The 23,265-nt window shown below is 41.7% G+C and overlaps 1 protein-coding gene across 1 annotated transcript in view; it reads left to right on the top strand.

Moving 5' to 3' along the window:
• The window catches only part of SEMA5B (semaphorin 5B), a 249,948-nt gene that overhangs the window by 189,102 nt on the left and 37,581 nt on the right, over window positions 1-23,265 (top strand). Inside the window, exons 11-14 of the mRNA XM_065751192.1 lie at window positions 2,663-2,798; window positions 6,389-6,596; window positions 8,722-8,929; window positions 22,420-22,537. Coding sequence (XP_065607264.1) covers window positions 2,663-2,798; window positions 6,389-6,596; window positions 8,722-8,929; window positions 22,420-22,537 — 670 coding nt within the window. The remainder of the gene's footprint in view (window positions 1-2,662; window positions 2,799-6,388; window positions 6,597-8,721; window positions 8,930-22,419; window positions 22,538-23,265) is intronic.

Genomic DNA, 23,265 nt, shown 5'->3' with positions numbered 1-23,265 from the left:
AGGAAACCTGGCAACTGCTGTGGCTGATAAAGATGAGGCTTTTTTTTTTTTTTTTTAATATCAGAGAGGACTTTTATGATGCCCAAAGTGGTAATGTTTTATCTATCCATTTGTCCATTCATCCGGCCAAGAACAGAAATTGGAAATGAGAATAAAATTATTAATAAATGTATTATATTAATCAAATTGATATAGATTTTGAGTAAAGCGGGATTCATGGCCTACCTTTGGTTGGAACAGTTCTCTTGTGTCTGTCTCCCATTTTGCAAAAACGTGAGATACAGTGTTACCCATCTCCTTTGGATTACACTTAAGTCACTCTTCTTACATTATGGGTGTACGTTCCCTCCGGTATCTTCTGAGGACAATAAAATATGTAACATTTGTGTAATAGAAGAGATGAGTTATTGATAATAGCTGAAGTTAGATCAAGTAGCGTTTTGGGTCTACAACATGATGTTCTTTTGAGAGTTCAAAGAGAAAGTGTTCCAATTTGTCATCCGACTAGAGAAATAATGGTAATTATTCTTTTAACTTCCACTGGGACTGATATCATGCTGTATGAGTGCTGCATACCAAAGAGGGTTGGTGTGCGCTCTAGTCTGAGTACCTTTATAATGGAATACTGATGCATCACAGAACTATTATTTTTTTTCTTGATAGGTGTTTTTATTTTGAACGTTTCATGTTTAATGCAGTTAGGGTCATCTTATAACAAAAGGCAATTAGTTTGTGTCATATTTAGTTGCGGTTATACCCACGTAAGGATTTATGTTATATCCAGCTAAATCAGTACAAAGGAATGTTGCAGAAGCAGCTGATGAAATATTTAAGAAACTTTATTAAAAGTTTTTCTGTGAGCTAATGAAGACCATGTTAAAACCTCCTTGAACTAAACCACCTAGTTAGTGCCAGGGAGTGGGAGGTGGAATAAAGGAAGGTGCACGTCACGCCAAGGGCCTGCTGCCCAAACTGGTGCCTCTGGTTGGAGTCTGGGTTCTGACTCTTTGTAGGGAGGGATGGGAAATATGCCAGGCCAGAGATAGTGTTATTTCATCAAAAATGTCGTTCCTTTCTCCTCTTCAGCAAAAGGAAAGGGATATACTATGGATTCTCTAGCAGGGCCCTGAAAAGGCCCTTTTTTTTTTAAAGTGTTTTTGTGAGACTAGCAAGGTTTTATTCTTTCTTTTCCTTTTTCATTTTCCATCTCATTCTTTTTTTTTTTTTCCTCCCATGTGTGCCTCCAGGCATTTACTTGTCATCCATCATTAGCTTTGTCTTAAGAGCTGCCGTCTGCAAGCATGCACTGCGTCAGCGGTGAGCAGACAAAAGTGGAGAAAGGTTCACCCGGCGTTGCTTTGACATGTTCAAAGGGAGCTACTCCATCACTCCAGGGATAGAAGGGCAGGGGCAGGAGTGGGGAATGGGAAGGCAAAGTGAAAAGTTCCTCCTGATGTTGTATTGCTCTGAGAAAATATGCCGTGAAAGAATCTGGCTTTCTGCTTTCCTGCCTGGGACTGTGAAGTGAGGCTTTTTTTTTCTGTGAGAAAGTGTAATTATTGGTTTAGTTAAAAAAAAAAATGTTCTTTTCAGAGAATTCAAATTGCTTTAATTAGCAGCAGGATACATACAGCAGCACTTGGGTTATTTAAAAGGCGCCATGACGAGTCAGACTTCTGTGCTAGCTTTATTTTTAGCTTTATTTTGATATCTTCCTCTCTAGATGTTAGTCTTTTTATTTAAAATTTTTTTTTAAAAAAGGGGCTGTCAGCTGGTTTGGAACTTCAGGTTACCACTCAGTAAATGCCAACCCCATAAGAGAGTTGTTCACCAATCCCGTGGAGGCACAAAGCACTGTGCCTGCTCAGGACCCCAGAGGAAAGGCTGAAGCAGGCCAGCAAAACCCAATAGATCTGTGTGCAAGACTGCATGGCCAGCATCACTTCCATAAAACCAATTCCCTGCCAAAGAGCCCTTCCTGTAGCAGCATTTCTCTTGCCACGCTCCCCTGGCTGGTGTATGCACTGCGAGCAGCCTGCCCCCGCCAGATACTGTGCCCAGCTGGGAACACAGAGCAGTGAGCGCTGCAGACAGAGACTTGCACATATTAGCAAGACATTTGTGCCTGCTGAGCTACTGTAACCACCAGCTTGCTGTGTGCTGTCATTCCCTCCCTCTGCCTGCATGTGTGCATGCATGCGTGTGCTTATATATATAGTATATACAAATAGTAGGGGATGTATTTTACAGCTGGAGCCGGTAGAAATAGGCTTCTACCTTGAGAAACACCAAGAGGTTAAAAATTAGGTTGTTCGTAATCAATCAAGATAGATGAGGTGTGGAAAAAAAAATAAAAATAAAACCGGACACAAATAACCCGTGCAAATTAAACTGTATTCACCTTTCATGTCAGGACTGCTTCTGTGGCCCTTAAATCATAGGCACTTTAAAACCAAGCTTAACATTCATTCTCAAAATTGCCATGCAATTCATTTGCATTTTACAATTTATTTATTTATTTTTACTCCCGGTGAGATTGGTGTCACTGTACGTCTACCCCGCAATTTACATGTATTTTATTTGAGTGGAGTTTGATGTCTGTTATGATGAAAATGTCAATGTACTAATGATTAAATTGATTTTTTTTTCTCTCCTTTTCCAGAAACAGCATAGCTGCCTCAGCAGTGTGTGCCTTCAATCTCAGTGCCATTACTCAGGCATTTAACGGCCCTTTCCGTTACCAAGAGAACCCAAGATCAGCCTGGCTGCCGACAGCTAACCCCATCCCAAATTTCCAGGTACTGCTGCCACCCTTTGGTTTGCTCTAGTGCTTCTTATGTTCCATCATCCCACTGGGTTAATTTGTATGGGGCTTCTTCCACCAGGTAGACCCATGGTGAAGATAAATGACATTTCTCCACCTTTCTGAGTATTTTATTCTGTGGAGTCCCTTGCCACATCTTACTGAGACTGTGGGATTTGTGGGAAAAGTTGAGTCTTTTTAAAGATAAGAATGTCAAAAACTTTTATAAGAATGAAGAATTTTAGATATCTGTGGGCCAGAGGTGGTGTTCTAGGTAAAAATGTTGGGAGGAGAGGTTTCCTTCAGGATATACCACTGAAATCGCCCTACTGAAAGCCTTTCAAAGCCACTTTCTAAAAACTGCTGATAAAGGTCTATGGCAAGAGAAGCATCAGGCTCCATCACAGAATCATAGAACTGCTTGGGTTGGAAGGAACCTCAAAGATCACGTAGTTCCAACCCCTGCCACAGGCAGGGCTGCCAACCACTGAATCAGGCATCAGATTAGGCTGTTCAGGGCCCCATCCAACCTGACCTTGAATGCCTCCAGAGGTGGGGCAGCCACAACTTCTCTGGGCAGCACCTCCGCACCCAAATGGACCCAAACTCTGACACAACGGGGCACATCCACTCTACTTACACTTTTGTCCTTGTTACACGTTACACTGACATGTGAACTCTGAGGTTGTGGTCCTCACAGAGGGCATGCAGGCACATTCCCACCAAAGCTTCAGGTTTAAGGGCTGAAAGCTGAAGTCAACAAACTACAATGGACACAACCTGTGTTTTTAAACAAGAAAGGTAATCAACTGTGTGAGGATGTGATGAATTTTTCATCACTTAATAGGGCCCCAAAGGCAGTGTTTCAGTGCAAGATGGATGTCTTCCCAAGACATGGTAGCTCAGCCAGAAGTTATTGACACACTGCAGAAGTGACTGGTGGAACAGGCCACATCATGATGGTCACAGGGATTCCTTTTAGCCTTAAAAATCTTTGATTTTATGCTGAGCAATTTTCCAGAGATGTGATTTAAGGCCAATTTGAAATGTGTAGAACAAACCTATGCCTAGATTCTGTCAGTGCAGCACAAAGTATCCATTTGACAGCCCCCACAGTTCTGAGTCCTTAAGTGAGAGCCCATTTTACAGCTCAGTCCCTTCCCACCTGGAGTATCCCAGGGAGGACAGGCTTGTCTTTCTGTCCTTGCTTCTGCTCAGTGATTATTTCCATCTCAATTGTGTGAATCTGGTTCTGCCTTATAATGGCAGAGGTGCTGAGGCTTGTCTGCAAGTGCCGTCTGCCTTCAAGCTGGTGATGTCAGGGTCCTTCCAAAAAGGGATTTTGCAGTCAGCTGAAATCACTGCAGGAACAGAGGGGATGCAAGTCTACACTTGAGTTACTCCTGAGGAGCCTGACTTCTCCCTCTGAATTCCTCCACAACAACTGAGGGAGGGCTTCTCTCTGTACAAGGTGGGACACGCTCAGGCTGTTGATCTTTTTTTTTTCCTGTAATTTAAAAGGAATATTAAGGTTAAATGAGAATCAAGGACTTCCTTTCGTCCCTTGCTGGGCTAACCCTGGAGAAATAGTAAAGGACTTTGGAAAGCATTTCCATGTAGTGAAAAGTATCAGATAAAATGTGGAGTGCAAAGATTGCAGCAGCAAGATGAAAGAAAAGGGTCAGGGGAAAATAAGGAAAGGAAAAGAAGATATGTGGCAGACAAAAGGAAGATTGCAAGAAGAGATTAAGATGTTTTTCAAGTACAGGAGGAACAAGAGGTCAGTGAAGGGTCTTTAGGAGATGACAAGGGTAATTTAGTGACAGAAGAGGCAGATATTGTGAAAAAATTAAATTAATTTTTTTGCTTCAGTGTTCACAAAGGAAGATGAAGGAAAGATGCCAATTTTTTTTTGTTGTTGTTCAGGGAGGAAGGAGAAATACTGAAGGATATAGAGGATCAGGACAGTGCGGATAATCAGGAAATTAGAACAAAACAAAATAAGACCAAACCAGAGGGATGCTGTATCAGCACACAGGCTGCCAATAGCCCAAAAGGATTATCTGCGACTTGATGAGAATAGAAAACAAAACCAACAATGACATTCCTGCCACTGGAACTCCTCCTTCAGTGGTGCTCTAGAAAGGAAAGAGATTTGGGGAGAAAACATCCAAAGCAAGAGAGCAATGTAAACCAGAAGGAGTGTAGGAGACAGCAGAAAAGATATAACTGAAAACTTTCAGAATTTGGGATGACGTAGTAGAGAAATAAAAAGACATCTGAAAATAGTAACAAGTTAAAAAAAAAAAGAAGATATTAAAGGTCATCTAAAGATATTAAACAAAAAAAATAGTGGTGTTATCTTTAGTTTGGGTATTCAGATCAACATTCTAACTGATGAGTAAATGGGCATGTTCACAAGTGATGTGAACCCTGTTCACCTAATTCATACAAATTCCAAAATATTGATGGTGGATTTTTACACAAACCAAGTTCTGTATAACGCTGACAAGTGTGTTTGTTGCAGAAAAGGTTCTTAAAGGCTTGATGGCTGTAGGACTCAGTATACCAGCTGTGGGATCTGATTACACTGATTGTGTAAATGTGAGCTGATAAGAGGAGCTCTAGATGGTGCACCTCTGAAAGACTGCCATGCTGCAGAGCTGCTTTGATGCATACTGAGAATATGCATATGGGAAAGCTGTACACTGTAGCTGTAGTGCAGTAGATCAACATCCTAATTTGCAGTGTGCTAACTTTCCTTCCAATGAAGGAAATGCCTTCACCCAAAATGAAGAAAAAGAATATTTTTTTTCTAGTGAAACTATTCAGATGCGGTCATCAGTGAATGAGGTTTAAGCCTTGATTCTGTGTTTGAAAGACACAAGATAAATTCTCTTCTTCCTCCCTGTTCTGTATGGACAAGAGCACTGAGTTTTATCTCCATTGATGCTGGAGGATAGATTCACTGAAGTCAATCTGCACTGCCTATGAAGTTAGAAGAGGAAGGGGTCACTTGGTGGCTAACCTGCTTGTGTTAAGGTGAAGCTGGAGGGGTCTGTTTAGAAGAGAAAACACAAAAGAAAAGCAGTGTGATGAGCTAGATTCTTTGATCCAAAACCAACCAGTTTTTTAGGTTTTTTAACCCTCCAAATTTTGTGTGTTGTACAGACTGAGATGCCAAGTAGAGTCTAAAGATTATTATAAATACTTCAGGATTTATTGCCACAAAATCTTTATTTCCACAGCAAACTTCAAATCTCTCTTTATATACCTAGCTTTAATTCTTTTTTTCCCTCCTCAGTTTGTTATTACCTTTTCCCCTTTGGTATGCTGGCTCCAAGGTACCTCAAAGAAATGAAATACCACGTTGCTGGTCTGCAGACCAGTTGGGAAGAACTGTTTAATAAAAGTGAGCTACAGGCCAAAGCCAACCATAACCCATGCCAAGGGACTGATTGTGGGACAGACCCACATCACCAAGAAATCAGCAGGGCATGGCTGGTGGAAATTGAGTATTTCCAGGTTTGGTCTTGGGTTACTGACAGAAAACAGAGGTGCTGAAGTTCCATCTTCCATGTTTAGTGTGGGACGCTGAGTGATGACAGCCCAAATGAGAACCTGACGGAGAGAGTCCTGCAGGATGCGCAGCGCTTGTTCCTGATGAATGATGTGGTGCAGCCAGTCACTGTAGATCCATATGTGACTCAGGACAGCATTCGATTCTCTAAACTAGTGGTTGATATTGTTCAGGGGAAGGATACTCTCTACCACGTGATGTATATTGGAACAGGTAAGACCACTAGAGATTAAGAAAATTGCTTCTACTTGCTCATAGAACTAGAAGCCCTGGAAGCCAGCTAGTGACACCCTCACACAGTAGTCATTCAGTATCATTTTGGCACAATACTTCATGGAAGTTAGTTTGCCTGAATGAATTAAAAACAGGATGGAAGACTTGAGGCAGATTCTCAAGTGAGTTGGCCATAAATCTACTGTGTATTTGAAAACGACAGTAACATCTTTCTTCCTTTTATGAAAACATTTCAACTAATCATACACATAATACATAGCAAAGGGAAAGAACAGAGGTGACCAAAACATGCTGTGGTTTTATGCATGTACATTGCCTCTCTGCACTACAATCTCATCTCTAATAAGCAATAATAATTCTTAAATTCCAGGCTTGTCTGAGGTTTCTCTATGCACTTCCACATGCCTACTGGGATGTGAGTCCTTGTGCTTTCAGGAACAAGAATGCACTGAAATGTGATGCAGATGGGGAAGCTGAGACAATGTTTTCCATGTGTAGTAATAATATTAAGTAAATAGTTTGAGTTTCTTAATTTCTACTATCATCCTTTAATTAGCAGGACACTCTGCCTCTTCTGAAAAGCACAGGTATCTTGGATAAATGAAAGGTGCTGAAGAAGGGTAAAGTGTTATTAATGCTTGTCTTAGCCCATATTTGTACTAATGACAGAGGTTAAATTAAATAGCTTGATTAATCAGACCATATGGCCACCCTCATGGGTATAATGTTGTTATCCTCTATTGCAGAAGGTTTGACTTCAGAACAAGACAGATTGCCTCCATAAGTGTTAGTTTAATATCAGATCTGAATGCAGAGTCATTGCCTCATTCTCATGTCACCACCTTCCCGGACTGTTTTATCTAACTTTTACCACCACTTGCTTCAAAAGTGATCATCTTTGATGTCTTCTAATAACATTCCCACTGTGGGAGCTTCCCTAGACATTGATTATGATGAGAAGATTGTAGTTAAAATGGGAATATGATATGGTTCTGCCATTTTGATATCTTAAATTGACATTTTAAGCCAGGGAGCTCGGGGTTATTTCTGTCTCATATCAATTGTATGGAAAAGCCTTCTGCAGTAACATAAGCTTCTTACTCATTTGATTTCTTGCCCTGATTGGTGGTGACTGAAGACAAAGCTGTGCTGGACCTGAAATTTTTAAAATAATCAAATTCTTAAGGAGAAACAACCCTGTTCCAAGGTAGCACTGAACACGAAATCAATCCTGGTAAAAACCAAACTAAAAAATCTTCAGACTCTTTCCACACTTAAGTTTCTGCTAAGCAGAGGGGAAAAAAAAAGAAAAAAAACCTTCTTTGCATTGCGGCCAACCCCACTGTTGTAAATTGCTGAGCCTTGGCACCAATACAGAAGTGATCTGGATAGAAAGATTGAAGTTCAAGAACAATTGGGACTGACAGATCTTTTTGGGGTTTTTAATGAAAAACAGTGTGGGTGTCCCCTTTTCCCCATCATAAATCTCCCACAATTTTTTAGATCTTCAGATTGTTTTGCTAAGAGCACTGTGAACACAAGCATATATGTTTCTGCATATGCTCTGCTGATGCCGTAACATCCCCTTGTCAAGCTAGCAGGATAGCTTCTTCCAGGAAGAGGATCAATTAGACTCATGACCCATGCAGTCGTTATGGAGGCCTCTGAGATTTCCAGCAGGGCAGCTGCATCTGTTGTCATTTGTCATGACATCAAATTGCACCGATCTGCTCCATAAACCATAAGAAATATAGACTTTGAGGCACCAGAAATGATCCCTTCTATCTCAGGTCACCTTCCTTACAACTCACTGGTAACAGAACCAGGCTCTTTTCTGCCTCGGTGCTCCAAGTGGGAAATATTTCCAGGTATTCACTCCTCAGATGGCTCAAGTCCTTCCTTCTGGTTTCTGTAATGTCTGAGAGCTGCCTAGGATTGTAACCATGGAACTGGAGCCTCCTATACCACAGCCAGCAAGTGTGTTCATGTTAGAAAATTATTATGTTAAGCCACTGCATAACATAAGTATTTTGATCTTAAGGTGAGAGTGATACGAAGCCAATGTCTCCAAGATTTACTTGTGCCTTGTTTCTTGTCCCGCTAGAGTATGGCACCATCTTGAAGGCCCTTTCTACCACTAACAGGAGCCTGAGGAGTTGTTATTTAGAGGAAATGCAGATCCTCCCTGATGGACAACGGGAAGCAATCAAGAGTCTCCAAATCCTGCACAGCGACAGGTCGCTCTTTGTGGGCTTAAATAATGGAGTGCTGAAAATTCCTCTGGAGAGATGCTCCATGTACAGAACAGAGGGGTAAGCAAATTTATGGTACTGCTAGATTCCACTTCAGCTTAAAAAAAAAAAAAGACCAGGGAAACATATTCCAGCTTGGTTTGGTATAGGATGCTTTTTTTTTTCATCCCTGAAAGACAAAAGACACCACTGAAAGTGCATCTCCTGATAGCTACATTGATGACGGGCAATAAGAATGAGCAGTATTTTTTTTTTTGCATATATTAGTTAGTCCTCATCAAAAATTAATTGTGTGTTTACCAAGGAAGGACTTGGAATGTTTACTTCTTTTTTTTTAAAAGAAACTTGACATTTCAGTGTTGATTTTATTAGCTCTGTGTGTTTTGCTGGCTGTGTGGCTGCAGGTGTCTGAGGCTGGGTTGCAGCCAGCCTATCCTTGCTTATCTGACTGATCACCTCTCAAACCTCTGATGAGGCAGGGCTGTGTTACGTGGCTTCTTGTTATTGCTTTTGGAAGCCAATAGCTCATTTCAACTAGGTGTGACACCTCCTACACCTGGATAGATTCTGTGTCTTGATTGCACTTATTAAAGGGAGTAGGAAAAAGTACATATTTTTAGTTATCAGCCCTGACTCCAGAGCAGTTGTCCATCCAGAAACGAGTGCAGGAGGCTTTTGGAGCTGAATGGTAGCCCTTCTTGCTAACAGGTAAACCAGTGTGAAACCTACTGATTGCACTTCTCTTGATGAAAGTTTTGTCTGAAAATGATGTCCTCTGTGCTAGACAAAGGGAAAGAATTTCTTAGCATCATCTAAACAGACTCCCTCTTTCACAGCCTGGTGCAACATGTCCCTGTTCTCTTGCCAAAAATCTAATACAGAAAATGTCACAATAATTTTATTTTCAACAAGTAGAGTTTATCTATCAGCTTGTACTAAATTCATGTCTGTCTCGGTATGAATGATGGCTTTTTCTATTTTTTGCTGAGCCTCTTAATTATCTCTTTAGAAAATGTAGCTTGGACATTACTGTAAGTTCAACTCAGAAGTGTTTAATGTGTAAAGGTTTAGCTGCTTATACGGAGAAGCTGACACAAAAGTGTTTTACAGAGAAAGAATCACAGCTGGAAAATGCTATCCCGTCCTTAGCTCTTAAAAGCAGAGATTTTAAAAGGTAGAACATAACAGCTGTCTTCTCCAGCCTGTCCTGGAGAGTTTCAGTTTGGGAATATTTATGTGTGTATACATATATATGATCCAGTTTCAAGACAAATGAGTTCTTCCTTTTCTTTCTTTTCCTAATCTTGAGTTCAACTTTCCGGTAATTTATAGATCGTGTCCCAGTTTCAGCCTGTGTAAGTACATTGTATGACAGTTCTATTAAAGCTCAAATGGTAGAGGTTTGCTCAACTGCCTATAAAAGGAACAACCAGGAAAAGAAAACACACAGCAGTGGTTGAGGGATAGGAGCACTGCCTACCTAAGGCTTGAGGTCCTCAGCATCCTCCCCTGCTAGTATAACTTTAGTCCAGCTTGACTAGCTTCGTACTTCTGGGTAATGTAAGCCAGTCACTGGGCTATGGCAAAACACATGAGATGCAGATTTCAGACAACAATGTGAGTTGCATAAGTTTGGCAAAGTGAGAGGTCCGAATTTGCTGAATTCTGATGCTGGCCAGTTCATGTACTCATGGAGATGGAGCCTTCATGAGGAAGGCTGCTGTTTATTTATTTTAAAGGTTGTCTGTGACATTATTAAGTATAAGCTAAGCTTTTTCTTCAGGAAAAAATTCAACTGCCATTTTTTTCAGTTGGAAATTTTGGAAGCCATTTTCCCCTTAGCACCCTGGCAATGTAGGTGATAAGTCAACTTGGTCCCCTTTGTATTTCTTTCAATGCCAAACTGTATTGAGAGGGATGTTTTAATTTCCTTCAGTGCATTCCACCTGGCACTTCTCCTGGGCTGTGATTTATTGCTTATTGTTGTGTCTATGCTTAATATATGCCAATATACAGCCACCACAGAAAGAAGGGCTCCCACCCCACAACAGCCCCGGTTACTTTTTTGTCATGCTATGACTTCTTGACTGGCCTCCCTGAAAAGCTCTGGTTTCAGCAGTTTTTATAATCTAATCATTTTGATGGGGGCTCAGGAAGCTTTGAGGTGAGGGAGAATTTGTGCCTCCCAGGCAGGAATACCACAACGCTGTTTATTTTCTTTGGCTCTGCCTCATGTTATCAGGAAACTTTGCAGCCTTTTACACCCTGGGGGCTGATGTGGGTTCCCGATTGCTGACTTAGAGCTCTTGCCTTCACCTTGCCTTCTCCCTGGAACAGGCGATCATGTATCGAGGGAACATTGATTCTAGCATCGATTCCCTTCAGCAATCCTTGCTGCTGTGCTGCTGTAAACCTTGGGGCATGTTACCAAGGCTCAGAGATGTGGCAGAGGTAAAAGCAGCAGCAAAGGGAAGAGGTGGAAAGGGAAAAGGATTTCTGCCATTTCCTTCACTATTTGTTTATTGACACGGCACCAATTCAGTCTCTTAAATGCTGACCAGTAGCTCAGGCTAGTCTTGGTGTAGTTCGTTGACCCAATATATTTCTGGGTGTCTGAGCAGTGCTTTGTGTGTGCCTACTGACCTGTCTCAATCTGTCTTTTCACAACAGTGAGTCTTAGCAGCAGGGTAATGGGAAGACATCTGTAATGTCAGCTGCCCAAATTTACAGGCTGGACTTGGCTGCAGGGACCTTGCCTGTGTGTATGTGTGTTTTCCTATTGTGCTTCAGTGCTGCTGTTCTCAATCTCACTGGAGAGTATTAGGAAGATGTCCAAAGCAAGCTCTACAAGCACTCTGAACATGCAGTGTTTTGAAGGCTGATTTGTTGGGCGGTAGCTTGGCTGTGCTTGCTGCTGGATTTTGCATGGCTTTGAAGTCTTTGTAACCTCCCTGCAATTTTCAAATGAGCTTGGAATTGGTTTTTCCCTCTAGTTGCCCCCAAGCTTTGGGGATGGATAGTTGGAGAGCCAGTGTTGCAGCATTATCGCTGATACCCCCATATCTCTGCATCTCACCACATGCGGGTATCGCATCTGGTTGTGTGAGTATTACCTCAAGTCGACCTGATGACACTGGAAATGCTCCTGCTCCTGAGGCTATACAGAGAGACAGATCTTCTTGTGTGCTACAGTGACAGTCTTGTTTGAACTCTGCCTGCTTTTCTGACCTTGTCGCAGGGTTGGCTGTTGAGTGATGCTGAGCTTTTGCCCTCTTACTTGGCCTAAATACTATTGTGCATCCCCTCCGGCCATGGTGCTTAATGCAAAGCTAGCAGAAATGACTCAGCTGACAAGTCCTCTTATTTGCTGACTTGAAATCTTGTGAGAAACAGAATTCACCTCTAAAATAGCTCTTGGCCACTGATCAGACAACAGAGTACATATAGGTGAGTAACTCTTGCAGTGGCTCCAGGGGTCAACAGCCACAGTAATGAAGCAGAACTTTTTGCCCTCTTTCTCCCTTTTGTGCCCACTTCTCCTAAGTGCAGAACAGAAATTCCAAACACAGTCTCTGTACCATTAACATATCACCCTTTATAAGGTCTGAGATATCATCTGGAGCATTGCTTTGATGGTTACTGTAGTTGCTATTTTATTTTTATATTTTTCTTTTTTTGCTTCTTACATGATACAGAATCCTCTGTAGCGAACGAATAAAACACTTGAATTTAGGGCTGCAAGTATAAATTTAAAGAAATTACTGGATTTCAGAAGTGAAGGGGACTTAATTGGATGAACAGTACTGACTGTTTGGGGATCTGTAAAGTTCCAGTTTGAGGGGGAAAGAGTCAGCTGAATATGGGATGAAAATCCACTGACCTCTGCATCAGAGTGACAATTGTTCCTCCAAGGACAAACAAGGAATGATTGTTAGGTAAAAAGCAAAGAGAGAAAATGGTGAAAGCAGTAGGGAGGGAACAAAGGGAGACTGTTGTTTGGTGGAGCCCAGCACCAGCAGATCACTGAGGCAATGCTGACGTTTCATTGTTCACCTAAGACTTTGAAAATCCATCCCCTTCCTCTGAGCTGTGGCTGCCGAATGTCTGGCCCAGATTTTGTTTTGAAAATGTTCTCCTTGAGAGTTTTTAAAAATATCCAGCACATTGAACATCCTTTTAAAAATAGAGGCAGAAAGGTAGGAGCCTATGAAAATGTTGTTAGAAAACTTACTCATCGATTTCCATCTGCTTTGGCTAATTTGGCCTCTTGAATATTAAGGGAATTGGTTAATTATTGTACCACCAATAATTCTGCAAAGCTTTGGAAGACTTCATGGGCATAAAGGAGAGCACTCACTCTGGTCTTTTGTCATCTCCAGTATCCAATAATACATCAGAATAAATCACGGAACATCTGTTTTGGCATTCTGGTTGCATTTAAGTAAATAGCAAGACTCCCACTGACAGAGAATGAAGACATCAAACAGAACCATGATCACTAAAGCTCTTGGAAAGAATAAAGTTTGGTAGATGAAATGGATTTGTGTTCTTTAAATAGAAGTGCAAAATTATACCATTTTCTCTATCCTGAAAACACATTTGCATCTGCTGTAGCAGGCAATTACTCCCATTTTCTTTAATGTAGCTGCTTATATATGTAAAGTTAAGCACATCCATATTCTTTGCAGGATATGGACCTTTAAGATTCAAGGGGATGGTGCAGGTCTAAGAAGTCTGAATTTCAGAGAGCAGTTGGAGAATTTCATTTGAACAGTCTGAGGAAGGGACATGGCTAAGTGTGCCTGAAATTGGGAAAAAAGGGGGGCAAAGGTAAGTAATGTAGTGAGCAGGGGCACGTTCCCAGTGAGACACCAGAGAGATTGGTTTTTAGTTTCATCTTATTTGACATTATCTTTAATGGCATGGAAGAAGAAAATAGCATACTTTGTAGATGGCATTTATGTACGAGGGAATCACAAATAGCAGTGAGGAGAGAAATGCAATGTGGTTCCGGGAGGGAGAGCAGCGTGAAGCTGCTTGAGGAATAAGTCTGTGCTGAGATTACTGGTGCTTGTGTTACTGAAACAGAGAGGGCACAGAATGAAAGAGTGGAAAGGGCTCTGCTCAGAACCAAATGAATTATTACAGCTGCTCCCATTCCTATTAAACGCACAAACTACCAGCAAGCTTTACATTCATTTTAACCCAGCTGCACACTGTTCGGGCCTCCCGCTTTTAAGCTCTGAACTATCAAGATGGCCCCAAGTGAATGGTTCTGTGGCAGAAGGAAAATTTAGTGGTAGATGGAGACTGAGGCTGTACAACTGCTAAAACAGATGAAGGTCACTTCAAAAATTGCTAGGTAAAGTCGGCTAATTTCAGGGCTTCTGTCCTCTTACTGTTCTGACTAGGCTGCAGGTTTGTTCTGGGGAGCTTTGGAGCTGCTGAGAGGGAGGAAGAATCTGAGAGGCTGAATGTACTGAGGGTTTTTGTTTACTCTTTACTTTTAAAGCATCCTGCCCATGTGATTTGCTCACAAGATCAGGAGCAGTTTAGGCTATGGATCCTTTTACCTCTAGCAGGCTGGCTAGGGGCCAGCTAAGATCAGTGATGTCTAAAAGTCATTACCATCTGATACCTGCCAGGTGGGCTATGTGAAATTAGTTTCAACACAGTGACAACTGACAGGAAAGCAGGTAGTTTTCTCAGAATACATAATGTTAGAATGACATTGATTCTACTGTTATACAAACAAGATTAATAACTGAAGCTTCCAGCAAGCCATGGGGCAGATATCCATTGCATCTGTCAATTCTTGCAATTTGCTGTTAGGTCATAAGATTTGTATGCTACGTAGTGGTCACATCCAGTGACATGGCTCCTGACGTCTCCAGCCTTTCTGCTACCATGTCAGCTTTGCCTCACGTCTCAAGCTTCCAGTCTGCATTTACACTGTAAGGCATTGTAAATGTTGCTACCCAATGATATTTCTACAGATGCTTCATCAACTTTTTATTAGGAGATGTAGTGTTCTACCTGTTTGGGGAGGAGGAAGCATCTGAACCCATGGCAGATTTGTTTTTGCTGTTGTTTTAAGCATGAAATATAAATACATTTAAGTGCATTAAATATGCATGGATTGTAGAAAAACATATCATACTTCTGTCTGGTGTCTTTTACGTGTCAGAATGCCAAAATACTACAGATGTATGGGAACACTCCAGTCTGAGGAGGTGTGGGGCTGAGTTTCGGGAATATCCATTTTCTTAAGTGATGTTGTCATTTTCGAAAATGAGGAGTTGTCATTATTTGGTGGTGCTTTTATAGCTACGTGGTAAAGCACAATGGAGACTGTATTGGCTGGGTCATTTTGCCTCTTACACTGTGTTGAAATAGTTCCGCATTGGGCAAGAGATGTTAGATCCTCAGCGCTGTGGTAGGTGGCCTAATATTTCTTTGCTTTTCCAACATTAATCTACAAACACTATCTAGTTGAATCTGCATCTTGCTGAGCAGAAATTCCAGAGCATAACAAAATCCAACTTTCACAACAGAGCTGCTTGAATATGGATTATTTTGTGCAGCCTGGGTGATAACTGTAGACTGTTTTAAGGTTTCTTCATCATCACATACATTTCTTTTTAAGTTTTCTGTCTTTGCAGTTTTCTTTTCCTTCCTAAGTTGCCATTTTAACATTATTTACATCCTTAAATCATCAGCATCTTCCACATACTATATAAAGCACTTGTCTGACCCCCTAAGCAGTGAATTTGCTCTCATCTAAGCCATCCTTTTCTCTGTATCTGAACTCCTGTATCTCTTCCTGCAGCTCCAGGCTAGAGGAATTTGCTGTGTTGATGCAGAATTCTCAGATCTGCAACCATAGAGCAGAAATGCAAAAGCAGAGCACATCTTAATCTGACAGCCAACTAGCTTCAGACACTGACTGACACAGGGCAGAGAGAAGGAATAACACTTGAGTGTCCTGATTTGCCCAAGCTGCCTTTCTGCTTCCCTCTGCCTTTTGCCATATGGCAGCCCTGGGGGGCATGTTTTCTTAAGGCTCAAAAGCCTGCTGAGGTAGGAAATGGTTGTGCTTTGCAATCCAGACAAACATGCCCCACACTCAGGAGTTCCTTCTGGCTATTCCTTTCATTAGGACTCTAATAGTAACCGAATTTTCTTGTGGATGACTGATCCTATCACTGGTAGTCAGTGATCCTCTGTACTTGTGTTTGTGTTAGAGGTCAGTTTTGTTTGGCGCAGTGACAAGAGTTTCTAACAGTGTTTATGGAGCAGCGCTTATTCATTTTTTTTAATAGCCTGCTTCATCGATGTAAACATAAATCCACATTTAATCAGAACTTTTCTCAGGATGGCATTAATCTTCATATTTGAATAAATGCAATGTTGTTTTATTTTATGGCTTTAAAAACAAAAATAAACACCTATCCAATAAAGAAGCCAGTGTTGCTAGAAGATGATGGAATGGGATGTCAGAAGGTAAGAAATAGAATCATTTGTTGTGTAAATTGTACGAGGCCATAATCTATAAACCACAATTGATTAAAGAGATATTGAAAATGGTAGGGCAGGAGGTGGAACCAGCAAGTCAAGGTCCCTGACATGGAAAGGAAAATGAGGTGAAACTGCCCATGAAGATTCCTTGTCTGTGCATTGTTACTTTCAAATAAGCTACATGTGTTTGGCTCATAAATGGACTTCATTCTAGAGGTTGTTTTACAGCATGGCTTTAATCTATGCATTCAAAACAAATAATGTGTAGAGCACCAGTCAGTGATGCTTAGCATGTGTGGGTGATAAATCACATGTGCACGCAATACACAAACATTTCAGCTTCTCTGCATCTTTGTCTGGTATCAAATGCCAAAATACTGAACCTTAGTTCTCCAACTGATCCATCAGTTGCAACTGCAGTGGTGGTACCTGTGAGCTCTTCCTGAGCAGTGCTCCATTCAACGAATAATTGCTTATGAAGTATGTGTTACTTGTCTTGAGCAAAGGGCAGTAGCATCTGGCACAGAATATTGCTGCGTTCACCAGCTGCGAAATGAAGCTGCTGCTTGACCACCATCTCACTAAAGCAGCTCAGTTCCACCTGGCTTCTTCACTGAGTGGGGAAAGATAATGGATTTGCACAGATTGGTAACTCATCTCTGCAGTTCGAATTTTTAAAGGTATCAAAATTAGAGGGATTGTTTGAAGGTCTGGTGCTTTTTCCTCCTTCCTAATCATATTTTCTTAAGCCATGAACATCCTTTTGATTCTTATTCTTTTCTTTTCATGCCTTCTGGGCTTAGGGAAGATAGAAGTCCACTCTCCCTTACACGGGCTATTGAGGTTGTCAGTAATTATGATTTGGTTGGCTGGAAACTAATATGATTATTTGTTTAGTTCATCTCCTCCGCATGTTGGTAGTAATGGGACAGTAAGCTAACCTTGTCAGGAAATGCCTGTCTCCAAACACAGCCACATGCCATCAACTAACAGACAGAGCTAATACCCCTGTATTGCTTGCAAAGTGCTGCTTTCTCAGAGATGCCTACTCAAAGAGTGGAACAAACAGATGTGAAATTCTTAGATGTCAAAAAATAGCGAGAAAGAGATAAATGCAAAGAGGGAGCAAAAGTTGGAGAGCAAGTGTAACCTGAAAGCTGAGAAGAGCACAGTCCTTCAGTTCGAGTGCTCTGGATGATGCTGTCTTTTTTTTTTGTATGAACAGGCTTGTTTGCTGTCTTCTGTCCGGTAGTGAGAATGGCAAGAGACTCCAGAAATTCTTTCTTTCCTTTGGTTTGTTGAAGACTAATCTCTTGGGTCTGATTCTATTGATTTGATGATCCACTTATTACACAGTCTAAAGCTTTTTAGCTCATAGGGTAAAACAACCAAAAGATGAAGTTATCCAGACCCAGAGCAAAAGTGGGAATGAGAAACTTTAGAACTACAGGCTTTTAAGCTTTAATGAAGATTTTGAAAGAAGACGTCATTCAGGCTATTAAAAAGTCTCCAAATCCTTGTGTTATTTAGAATATGAGAATGCTGCTGTCACTTTGCAACACACCTTGGAACAGTTGTTCTTAGGAAGCAGGTGTGCCATCATTATTGTGTTCTTTAGATGCATCCTGCCCCCTTGAAGAGGGCTGCTGCTGCAGTGTCACGCATCTGGACATGAAGAGCAGAGATGCGGTTAGGGCACTGGACAGGGTCCGAGCAGGGATGTGAGAAAGGGTGATACCTTCAGAGAAAACCTTGGTGCTAAGAGAGAGTACTTCTGCTTTAGGCCATTGACTGATTTATCTATGATCCATTCATATTTTAGGAAGGATGAGGTTTGTCCATAGGGACGATGGTACTGGTGCCAAATCCTCAACCACACATGGAGGGCCCATCTCTCTCAGGTGCCTCCTGGTTCCCTACAGCTGCCTTTGGATTCTATTCTTCTTCCTTTTCCCTGTTCTTCTAAAGGATTTTGAGTATGGACAGAGATATTTACATGGTCTCATTGCTTTAGATACGTCTCCAAGTAGCCCCTGGGGCACAGGGAAACAAAAAGGACTGTCATCTCTTTTCCACATCACAAGCCTATGATTCTGCTGAGGAGATGTTGGGCAGGACCAACACACTGGAAGGAGAAGCCTTTTTACAGCGAATGCTGTTAATGAAGGCTCAGCAAGCCAGGCTTCAGAGGCACTGTAAAAACTCTTCTGAGTCATAGCTAGGAGTTTCCATTGACTTCAGAGCACTTTGGATACTGTTCCAATTGTAGAGTCTTAATCCTTTGTGTTATCCCAGATGATTGCTGTAAAAATGATTGCAATAGCCAACAACAGGGAGCCTTACAGCTCCCAGACAGCAGGCAGCAGGTGAGTTCTTATGAGTAAGATCTTATTTTCATGCAAATGTCTTTAGTAAGTGAGAATAAGAAACCGGAGAAAAAATAGCTTGAATAGGAGACACAAATGGAATTGTTTTTCAATTGAGCATTTTTAGTGTATGCCATTATGCCTCAGATAAGACATTTACTGCAAGGCAATGAATTAAAGTGAATTGCTATTGATAGTAATGCCCTGTCATAATAAATCCAACCTCTTAGATATCCATCAAGAGGTATTCTCCTGAGCCCTCACCGAATGCACTACAGTCAGTAGATGGCCAGAGATAAACTGGGAGCGTGAACCATGTGGTTCATCTCACTTCCACAGACATCCCACTTCTTGGGATTTCATTACATAAGTCATTAGCATTAATATAGCCAGTGCTAACCCGCCACGCTTGGGTTGCCTTCTGGGATAATGGGTTCCTTCTACCTGTGTAAGTTATGAAGGGAAATGATACTGTGCCATTAGTCCCCTGAGGCATTCCTAGCCTGTCACCGAGTAGTTACTGGGTGTGGTTTTCACTGCTGTGTGTGTGGTGTGAAATTCTGGCCCCACTGAGCTGATGGACAAAGTCCCATTGGCTCTGAAACATCAGAATTTTATTATGGCATGTTAACTTCCTTCTATCTTATTTTACAGTATTTACATGGCATTGGGTCCCCAGGCCTGTGTGAGATTTTTCGACAGTATCATAATATGAAATGAGATTTACGCATAAACATTTCAATTCATTCTGTGTTCTGTGTGAAGGGAAATGCTATGATATCTTTCCATTTTCCCCACCACAGTGCCCGATTTGCTAAGAATGACAACATATTTCTGAAGGATTTTGATCCGTGTGCACATGCATACATACATGTGTATGCCTTTTGCTGTGTGCTTGCTGGTGTGGTTTTATCTCTTAATGACATAAATAGGGATGTATATTCTAAAGATATTGTAAAGATATAAATTAGGGTGGATTTTGAAGTGTTCACTTAAAGTACTTGCCAGAAATGTTCTTTTGCAGTAATGCACATTGTAATGCTTTTTGTGCTTATGAGAGGAAAAAAAAATGGAGCAAATTGTGTGTAAGTAAATAACATTCCTCCTCACCCCTAAGTGTACCGCTGTCAGCTGATATAATAGGTTTCTTACCGGAGTTGAGGCAGCAGAGTGGGCTCTGAGTCCTGAAGGGAAGCAGACAGCATAGCTATTTTGCTTTTAGATTTCAAATGGTTTTGAGGGCCTGCCATCAGATGGGAAGAAGTCCTGGTCTTTGATGGCTGTTAAATTACAGTGTGTGTTTTGACAGCCCAGCAGAGCCCAGGCCCGGCCCGGATGGCAGCAGCAGTGGGGTAAAGTTGAATTACATCCAACAGCCAGAGCACATAGGCAGCTGTAGCTCCCTGCTACCAGCAGAAGGCTTTTGCCATGGCTGGGCATGGCAGCCATCTCATGGTGCCCATCAGCTGGGGACAGAGCAAGTCTGAGCCACCAGTGCTCCATCAGGGACCCGCAGCTCTCTGCTCTCAGCCGGTAGCAGCACATTAGCTGCATGACACGCATTACGAATAGTGCCAGCAAAGTGGTCAGTGCCTAACTGGGATATATTGCAGCCTGCGGAGTGGCTGAGGGCTGCAGCTCAGAACATATGGAGATTATTTCCTGAATTTATGCAGCACATGTTTTCCTATAAATTAAATTCAGAGAAAATGTGTATCATAATAGGGTGATGCTCACAACAGCCTTCCCTGTTATGAATTACAATGACCTCTCTCTGCTCGCTGGGTGCCCAGCAAAATGGCTTCATGTCATCGGAAACAATAGCTTGTACTCAGTGTCAGCTCTGAAAGCGTGACCAAAGCCTCTGTAGCAAAAAGCGAGGGCTTTCTTTTCCCTTTATTTTTTCCCCATTGCTTCTCTCGTTATTCTTCTCTCTAGAAACCACATCACTCCCTGCTGAAGTGCTGTTACCTGGGCGGGTGCTGCTGCTCAGTCTCTTGTGAGGGGCTGCAGATGACTGGGGCAGCTGTGGGGATGGAGGCAGGCCCACTGCATGCATTGGGCAGTGTGGGATGCAGGACAGGAGGATGGGGGTGCCTAGCCAGAATAAAGCAAAGCAGCATGTGTCCCTTCTGTGTCCTTGGACTGAGGATACAGAGTCTTTTCTAAGCAAATATTTGATGTTCTGTTGCCTGGGGCTGGGACAAAATCATCTTTACCTTTTCCTTGGATGTTTTGAAGCTGCTGGAGGGAAAATGATGTAGACAGTCCTTGTAACTACCTTCCTAAATCTGGAAAGATGAAGTTTTGCTCCTTACAGCTCAGTTTGTGAGATCTTTAGTAGGGGAAATGTCTTTCTGTAATGTAGGAACAAACTGGAAACCCATAATTAAAACATAAATACATACATGTGCATATATGCATATATATGGAAGGGGTACCAGACAGCAAAACAATTCAGGGTTTGCTATGGGGCAAATGGCTGTGGAGTTGGTAAAAGCTGATAAAGCATTTTCAGCTGTGCTTAGGGAACATGCTTTCTCATTTGTGTCTGATTACAGACTAATAGGATTTCAAGGATTTCTGGGAGGGAGCAGTTCACTTCTCATTGCATTTGAAACTTTTTTTTTTATGTTTCATTTATCATACTGATACCAACCCTTAGAATAAATTTTATTACTCTCCTGTTTCTTTCTTGAACTGAATTTTAACTCTTTGTCCCTTGCTGCTGCCTAATTGGCAGTTTTCAAATCATTTGGGACTTTGGGAAAGATCCTGGCAGCCCTTTTGTGTGATAGAGGAGAATGGATCATTGGAATAAAAGAGAGTATTGCAAATCTTTTGGAGTTCTGTTGCCTCTTCTTTGTCTTTTTCTAACATGTGCATCGTGTGGCTTGTATTCTTACTTTTTTCTTCATGAAAATTAACTATTTGAGAGAAACTAATGGAAATAGCCAATACAGCTGAATTTTATTGGTACAAACTAATTCTGTGACTGACTTTCTCTGTTCAGTGGCAGTAGGAACCCTGGTTATTTTTCTTTAGCAGCTCACATGTTGGGAACACACACTTAGCCTGTAAATATGGATTCAGGAGGAAAATGAATACAGCAGTGTTCAAAGCAGCCAAAAGCTTAGAAATAATGTTCTGCTGTGACTTTTCCAAACTGACATCTTGTCGTTGGGATTATAAATGAAACCATTGTGCCAGCAAATGCCAGCACTAATAGAAAGCCTTTATTAGTGGTCCATTGGCTAATTCTGCTTGTCTAACCCCTTTGGATGGACATAGTGTCAGAAAACATACTCACAGAGGTTGCTTTGTGTGAGATTTGGCCTGCTGAGTGATTACATGGGAGCACAAAGATATCTCAATGACAAGGTTCTTTGACTAAAATTTGTAGTCATTTTCTTTCCCTAGGCCTTGGAAAGGAGTGAACTGATTTTTAATCTGCAGCTTCTATGAGTGATATTTGCTTTGTGTCCTATCACCCTTCTGTTCAGCCATTCTTCCCTTCCAAGCAGGTAAACCTCTGCTTAGAAAAATTGTTTCCTCTGCTGAGCCACGATGGACTTGACAGCTGTCATACACAAGCACTATACTCAAATACTTTTCTTTAGAGCTAGGCGTTCTCACAGCTTTAATCTTTTCTCTTTGCACATGCAGGGAATGCCTAGGAGCCAGAGACCCTTACTGTGGCTGGGATAACAAGCAGAAGCGATGCACCACTATTGAGGACAGCTCCAACATGAGCCTATGGACTCAAAATATTACTGAGTGCCCAGTAAGTGGAAATATTTTATGTGTATATGGGTGTATGAGTATATGCTAATGTGTAAAAGCAATAGAGCAAGTGAGTGTGTGGCAGCCTGAATGGGACTGGCTGGTAGTAAAGCATACAGAGCCCAGTGGCACATATTTCCTCTAATATCTGTGCACAGACACTTGTTGAGAATACAGAGAAACCCACTGTATATTTTTTGCTTTGGAAAGGGGATCCAAAAGTAAGCTTTCAGCCCCATCATACCCACCTTTGCATTGAGTGGAACAGGTTGGATCATGCTGCTGTGTCCCTGCTGAGACCCATGTAAAACCCTACATGAAACTCGAGCTTCCTCAGGGCTGCCCCACTGTCTGCACCATCTCTTGGTCTTTCTTACAGGTTAGGGAGGTCAGAGTAGGTGACAACCAGTGTCCCAGGACAGCGTTCGTTTCATTTTCCTCATTGAATTCCTGAGCCAGGATGACATGGTGATGATGAGCTGATGGTTGGACTAGATGATCTTAGTGGTCTTTTCCAGGTTTAAAGACAAGGTACCTAGGAAGCAGCAGACAAGCGCCAATGATGGAAGGTTTGCAGAGGGAACAAAAGGATATGTATTTATTGGAGAACAGGAAGGAACGAGAAAGTTCAGTTATAACTTCAAATTTAGTAGTCCAAAGACCAAACAGATATGATGTTTCATGGAGATAATCTTCTTTCCTTGCCCTGCTCTCCATGAGATGCAGGAG

Source organism: Cyrtonyx montezumae, unplaced genomic scaffold (assembly GCF_038088225.1).
Source record: "Cyrtonyx montezumae isolate F1298 unplaced genomic scaffold, pur_monq_1.0 scaffold_7, whole genome shotgun sequence".
NCBI classification, from domain to species: Eukaryota; Metazoa; Chordata; class Aves; order Galliformes; family Odontophoridae; genus Cyrtonyx; species Cyrtonyx montezumae.
This window is presented reverse-complemented; position numbering and strand designations above follow the sequence as displayed.